General features: G+C 34.0%; 2 protein-coding genes across 2 annotated transcripts; one reads left to right on the top strand and one right to left on the bottom strand.

Annotated features, from left to right (window-relative positions):
• The first annotated feature begins 3,804 nt into the window (after positions 1 to 3,804).
• On the top strand, positions 3,805 to 4,502 carry LOC133311030 (nodulin-related protein 2). Its single transcript, XM_061512040.1, has one exon. It carries the CDS (start codon positions 3,846 to 3,848, stop codon positions 4,233 to 4,235), a length of 390 nt encoding a protein of 129 aa, XP_061368024.1. The 5' UTR covers positions 3,805 to 3,845; the 3' UTR covers positions 4,236 to 4,502.
• A 184-nt stretch (positions 4,503 to 4,686) lies between these two features.
• On the bottom strand, positions 4,687 to 6,444 carry LOC133311037 (remorin-like). Its single transcript, XM_061512047.1, has 3 exons — positions 5,541 to 6,444; positions 5,335 to 5,416; positions 4,687 to 5,241 (listed from the first exon to the last, which is right to left on the bottom strand). The coding sequence occupies exons 1-3, from the start codon at positions 5,888 to 5,890 to the stop codon at positions 5,047 to 5,049; spliced, it is 627 nt and encodes a 208-aa protein (XP_061368031.1). The 5' UTR covers positions 5,891 to 6,444; the 3' UTR covers positions 4,687 to 5,046.
• Between the last annotated feature and the right edge of the window lie 603 nt (positions 6,445 to 7,047).

The raw sequence follows: 7,047 nt of genomic DNA, 5'->3' as shown, positions 1-7,047 counted from the left end.
ATGCTTAGATGATGCGTGCTCAGTCACATGTCTCATACTCTCTTTTGTTCGGAGCAGTGCTGAGTGGACCTTTTCACCTGCATGCAGCCACCAACTCGAACACTTGAAGCATGGATGAGGAAGGTAGTTGGCCATCACCGTGTTAACCATTTAGACAGTCAAGAAGATGAATCAGTCACCCCTTTTTTTCACAAGGTCGCGAGCTCTTAAGAGAGTGGGCATCACCTAAGTTCTTTTGTCCTCTCCTACTCCAAGCACTCATGCAAAGAGGTTTTCCCTTTGGCCCCAATTCTTGTAAGCCGAAATCCCTCATACCACCATCATTTAAGTTCAAACTTCTTCCCGCATGCAAGCCTCCAAGTCAGTGGTCCTCATCTAAGTTCTTCGGCCGGTATTCTCTCCTAGTTGAAGCCATTGGATCTTCACCACTTACCACATTCTCGGTCACTAGCTGGAGGAGGTGTGGTGTTGCTTCTTCATCTCTGTTTTCTCATTCCCCTTTTCGGCTTCTTTAGGAAATTCCTTTGCAAGCAGTTGAGGAGTCGACTCTTGCAAGGAAGGCCATCAAAACTAAGTTTTGAACCATATTTTCCCTTACATGCCATAACCGGTGAGTATCCCCTCATCTTGTCACTCTCTAACTTTCACGCATAAGTGTATATGTGGTCTATTTCCTTATACTGCCTCTGTTTCGTTTTTGGGTAGTAAGAGCATAAGGATCCTAGTAATCATTACATATCAAGCATAAGCAAGCACATTATCGTATCTATCACCGTAAAAAGAAAGAGGAATACCGACCAAAATGTCACTGTTCACCAAGTTTTTTACTTAGATGTAATGCGAACAGTGTTATTTTCTAATCTTCCACGGGGACAAGTTCGTTACCTGGTGTAGCGAACTCAGTTTGCTGACGTGTCACATTTCTAGTGGATAACAAGTACCCAGTTTAAAAAAAAAGATGGAGTTCGCTACATTATGTAGCGAACTTGGTTAAAACCAAGTTCGCTACTCCGTGTAGCTAATTTGGTGTCTACTAGAAACGTGACACGTCAGCAAACCGAGTTCGCTACACCGGGTAGCGAACTTGTCCACGTGGCAGATTGGAAAATAACACTGTTCGCGTGACATTTAGGTAAAAAACTTGATGAACAGTGACATTTTGGTCACTGTTCAAAAGAAAGAATAAAGTATTTCTCTTACCACACATATATCAATTTATATGTTTTAATTTTATTTTAATTTTTAATTTTTTAATGTTATAATCTATCTGAAATATGTTTTTGTAGAAATATTTCTCCTTTCATGTTAAAAGAGAAAAACAAAACGCAAAAAGAAATTATAAACTAGTAGGGGACGGTCAAACCAATTTGTTCATTGCGTTGCCACTGATTGGTTGGATATAATGTGAAACTTGGATTGGAAAAATGATTATCTATATTTTGAAATGGGGGAAGTATATTGACGTGACTAGAGGCGCGTTTGGTACCAGATATATTTTACATTTCTTAAAAAATTATCATTGGAGAAATAACATTTCCACGTTTGGTGCGAAAAAATGAAAAACTTTTCAGGCAAACATTTTATTCCGAAAATTGGTGTTGTGTGTTAAGTTATGTACAATGCTCAGTTAACAAGTTTCATGGATTAGATGAAAAATTTCGTGCATGGGGAAGTGGAAAATAAGACCCGAATATGTGGATGAAGTTAACCCCATTTTGTGTACGATATATGTGAAAGCTTTTTCTCTCTCCGTGTAATTGGTCGCATCCTTCTGGAAGAACATTTGCTCTACCGTGGAAGCTTGGACGTTTACCCTGTTTATACATCAGAAGGTATACCTGTGAAGAATGTTGACATATTGGCTAGAGATGAAATCTGGAGTGGACGAAATCTGGAGATGAAAGCCACTCACCCAACCCGTATGTCTTTTTCAATGAATTTGGCTAGGTTCCTTAACCCGGATTCGTTTCTTCTTTGTCTTCACAAAACAACTATGTTCAACTATGTGTAGAGATATTTTCGTATGTTTAACGTTCCTTATAATATGATATTAAAAAGTAAATGTGAGATTATTTTCGTAAAATAACCTCACATGCCCACTAATATTTCACAATTAACCAAACACACACTCAGTAAAATAAATCACAAAATTTCGAAAAATTTTGGCCATACCAAACAACATTTTAGTAACATTTCAAGAAAATATATTTCTCACTACATTCCGATAATCTATTGTTCCCGAATAAATAAATGTTTCTCTTTTATCAAACGTCCTTGAAAAAGCAATACTTTAAACCTCCAAGTTTCAATGTAATTATTGCATTAGTATGGGAATTTTTTAAAAAAAATCTTTTTCTCCATATAAATAAAAGTTAAATTTTTACAAAAATTCTTATAATAATAAAAAAAAAGTTATAGTGAAAGAAAAAGTTAAAAGTTAAAAGCTTTTCTTAGGAGCTTTTTTAAATTATATTAGCTTATTTTTAATTTAAACTTTTAAATTAAATTTTTTATATAATTATTAAATAGTTTATAATTTTTTAATTAATTTTAACTTAAAAGTAATTTTTAACTTAAAAAAAATGCTAAACAAATTTTTAGACAAATTGAGAATTAATGAGATGGTGGCTTTGGCTTATTTATGAAATTTATTTTTTCCTACAAGAGAAACAACAAGTTAAATAATAATAAAGAAAGTGAAAGAGACACTGTATTTAATCTTGTGGGCAGTGGTTGCAGAACATGATCCTTATTTATCCGTTTAACTTAAAAGAGCGTTATTTTTTATCTTATAAACTTTATTATGGTGTGAAATTGCATGACCTCGTAAAAAAATCATATGTGCTTAGAAGATATGATGGGAACACATATATTTATGGGGAGTTAATCCTCTTGTATTAAAACCTTATATAACTTGGTAATATAAAATTTTTGTCTATTTCTTTCTTCACATGTATTAAATAAATTGAAATTTGATTATTATTAATAAAAAAAGATATAAATAGAAAATTTTCATTTAACCAAAATCATATGAAATTTTAATATGAGAAGATGTATTTGTATACGTAGGAATCAAGGGCTTTCATGTATTAAGTTTTATTGCCCCTACGTGACAGCCATTTAAAATAACCAAACAAGGGCCTGATTTAGAACAAATATATATCGAGCAACATTCCAAACAAAATAATAATGTATTGGTCGAGTCATAACTAATTATTTATATTGTTAACAAATTAAAATTTTTGTGAAATCTATTCTTCTTATAATACAAAATTTAATAAAATATATTTTATGTTGTACATTATTTCATTTTTTTTATAGTGCCTGATAAAATTGTAAAGGCAGAAAACAATCTTTACCAGATTTTTAATACAAGTGGTCCGTGGATGCCTAAGAGCTATTGGCTTTTGATTTTTAGTAAATTAGAGGGACCCGACGAAGAAAGCAACACGCTTGCCGACACGCAAAGCAAACAGTGTCTAAAAATAATGTAAGTCCCCACTGCCTTTAATGTGTGAACAGACAACTCAGACCGGAAATGGATAATATAATATAATCAAAAAAGATTACAATATTATATAAAGATAAATTAATAGTTATAATTTTATAATTATTTATTTTAATATTTTTTTTTCTCTTTCTTTGTTACTGATCTACCTTTATAATCATATCATATATTTTTATTAAGTAGAGAATTCAGATTCAGACCCACGTAACGTTATCCTCAACCACAAATTGTATAGATATTTTTTTTTGCAAAATCTACCCCATATACTATTATAAAAGTAAGGATAACCCTCTTCCAGTTATTGCATAACCTCCTCCCCCCAAGTTAAAGAAAAATAATGGCTTCGGAAACACACAACAAACCTGATGAGGAAGAGCAACACTCAAAGAGCGACCTTATGTCGAGCGCAAAGTTGGTGGCAGAGGCTGCACAATCCACTTTTGGTGGTGAATCTGACAAGGTGGACAAAGCAAAGGTGGCTGATGCTGCAGGGGATCTTCTAGATGCAGCTGGTCAATATGGAAAACTCGATGATCAAAAGGGTATTGGTCAATATGTTGACAAGGCTTCGGATTATCTGCACAAGTACCAGTCCTCCTCCACTACTACTACTACTACCACACCTTCAAAAGAATCAAAACCGAAGTCTGAAGGTGATGATGATGCCAAATCTGGAGGTGGGTTAGGTGGTGGTTTTGGCAAGTTGGCTGGAAGCTTCTTGAAATAGACTCACTCATTTTAAGGGCCTTTTAGTGAGTGTTGTTGTTGTTGTTATATCATATCATGGATTGAATAACTAAGCTTTTGTATTTTGTGTAATAGACTTCTACTATCCGTTTTCCACTATGGCTCTGTTTGTGTGTATCTATCACCCTAGCTTGTGTATCTACCCGTTTTGTCCTCTTTTTAGTATCATCATGGATTCATAAATTGATGTACAAGAATGGTCTAGGGACGTTTTTAATTGAAGCATGTCTTTATTACAAATATTGAATACCTATGATCCATTAGTTTTTAATGATTTTCTTTTCCGATTCAAGATATCATATGATAAATCATATTTGATTGATTTTTTTATTTTATTTTATTTACGTTTTTTTATTTTTAATATTAATATAAAAAAATAAAAATTGAAAGAAATGATCAATACATAATTTTTCAAAGTAATAAATGGAATAAAGTAAAAATATCTGTTAGAAAAACTAATAATATTTCAAAATGAATTAAGTATTATAAAAATACCCCTTGTTCACTGATTAAATCTTCGTTTTCTGGGTAAAGTGTTTAATTTTGTACTTTCCTGGAATGTGTGCTAATTGTATCACAACCCAAAACTTGAAGCAACTGTAACTAATGTACACCAAAAGTTTATTTCTTTCCTTATTTTCTTTGTGTAAATCGAAAAATTACCAGACTACAAAGGAATACAGAGAGCAGTATAGATAGAAATCATAGAACTATGAAATGAATATTTACAGATTTTCTGTTTGTTGCCCAAACTCAGTGATATTAATTACAAATATATATAATGGGTGTTGTTAGAAGCAAGAGCATAACCCTGGAAGCTTCCCTGTTGTTCTAATTATATTTGCCTTCTCTCTTGCTTTGAGCACTTCATTCTTTCGTCTTTCATCTGCTTGTGCTCTTGCTCCCCCTGCAATCTCATCTATATAATTTATCTTATTCATATATTTCTTCCTCGCTTTCACTCTTTTCCCCTCGCTTTCACTCAGCTGCATGTTTCATATAGTTAATAAAGTAAGCAATATATACATATATAATTTATTTCAATTGAACATAAAGTATGGTTGAGTTGAGAGAAAAACCTCTCGCTTATTTAGCTTGCGTCTAGCTTTCATCTTCTTCCTCTTTTCCCATGATTCTATAGTCTCTAACAACTTTTCATACCTGACAATTATTTTCATTGTAAGCAATGCATGAAGCCAGAGATTAATAGTGTATATTCAAGTCCTCATTGAGAATGGTTTCTTTGTTAGAATGCAAATGCAATGTACAATTACCAAGTACCTACCTCTCTTTGATCTTTTCTAGCTCGTTCCTCTCCCAAGCATCTGCTTTTGTTTCTCTGATGCTTGGTGTTGATGGTATCTGCCCCCGGGTTCCAACTGGTATCCTTGCAGGGGTTGAAGTTTCCGTGATTGGCGGCGGCGGCGGCCGCGGCGTTAAAGACACAGACTCATGAACTGATGGAGGAACTTTTGGTTTTGGGGTCTCAGGTTTTATATCATCAGTGTTCATCAAGTGCTTATCACCAAAAGGTGGAGTCTTTTTCGGTGCTGGGATATGAGGTTCATCATCATCATGAACAGATGGAGGAACTTTTGGTTTTGGGGTCTCAGGTTTTATATCATCAGTTTTCATCAAGTGCTTATCACCAAAAGATGGAGTCTTTTTCGGTGCTGGGATATCAGGTTCTTCATCATCTGTGCGCTCTAACTTTTTCCTAAAAGTTAAAGTCTTTTTCCTTGATGGTGCGGGGGTGATGGTCTTTTCAGGCTTCTTTTCTTCTGTTACTGGGGATATTGGCACATTGTTATCTTTGTCATTCGTGTGTTTGAATGAGCCTACATGTGATACAGATGCAAATCACCAAAATTGTCATTTCCCCCCCTCAAAAAGTAGGTATAAATTATGAAACAAGTTTTCTGTTCATATATATCTTTACCTGAGAATCGCTTGGATCCACCACTACCACTAGGCTGGAAAATTGGATATTTTGTACCATCCATCTTGCTTTTGGTCTCGGTGAATGAGGTCTTAGGGGGTTCACTTTTTTTCTTTTCTTGTGGGACTTCTAAGACCTCTTGTTGTGAACTAATTGCGAATGCAGCAGCAGCTACTGCTGTGGCATGCTCCGTTTCTATGGTGTCATAATCCTGACTCATTTTCCTTGAAAATTGTCTCTGAAACCAATTCTGAGCCTTTTTCTTATCTGTAGAAATTTGTCACTGGAGTTTGTTAATTAACTGATTGCCTCATTCAATTTTTAGCTAAAAAAGGGGGTAAGAAAATGAATAGCCTCATTAATGTGTATCACTCTTTCGAAATTAATTCATGCATGCTTCCGGGGGATAACTTATTGCATGACATAGAGTATCATGTGAAACTGTAATTACACTATGTATAGGTTGACAATTTAGCATCAATTAATGATGGAAATGGAAATCATTACCCCTTTACATATTTATTATTTCAACTTTAGTTCTTTCTATTTTAAAAAATAAATATATAAGTAAATAAAAATGAAATCCTTCTTGGAGGTTCTAATTCTCTTTACTCATTATCATCAAGGAACAAATTTTTGGTCAAATGGAATATATGCTATCTTAATCTCTCGAGATATGGGGAAGTAAAGCTTTTCTTTTTTCCCCCCCACTTTTTTTGTCCCTTTGCTTTGTTTAAGATGGCAGAATATCACAAATTCTCATCATGATGACTTTCTTTGCTGCCTAATATTGATAACAAAGCCTGCAAGGGAAAAACTACGTCACCTTTGAAGGATTGAGTTTTCTGTATTG

Source organism: Gastrolobium bilobum, unplaced genomic scaffold, assembly GCF_033153095.1.
Source record: "Gastrolobium bilobum isolate Gb01-03AN ecotype WA unplaced genomic scaffold, APGP_CSIRO_Gbil_v1 utg3218, whole genome shotgun sequence".
NCBI classification, from domain to species: Eukaryota; Viridiplantae; Streptophyta; class Magnoliopsida; order Fabales; family Fabaceae; genus Gastrolobium; species Gastrolobium bilobum.
Note: the sequence above shows the minus strand (reverse complement) of the source record. Positions and strands in the feature narration are given on the sequence as shown.

Coding starts and splice junctions, on each gene's coding strand:
- LOC133311030 (XM_061512040.1), top strand. CDS start 3,846: ATGGCTTCGGAAACACACAACAAACCTGATGAGGAAGAGCAACACTCA.
- LOC133311037 (XM_061512047.1), bottom strand. CDS start 5,890: ATGAAAACTGATGATATAAAACCTGAGACCCCAAAACCAAAAGTTCCT. Junction 5,417..5,540: donor CTAGAAAAGATCAAAGAGAG/GTAGGTACTTGG, acceptor AATAATTGTCAG/GTATGAAAAGTTGTTAGAGA. Junction 5,242..5,334: donor GCAAGCTAAATAAGCGAGAG/GTTTTTCTCTCA, acceptor TGAAACATGCAG/CTGAGTGAAAGCGAGGGGAA.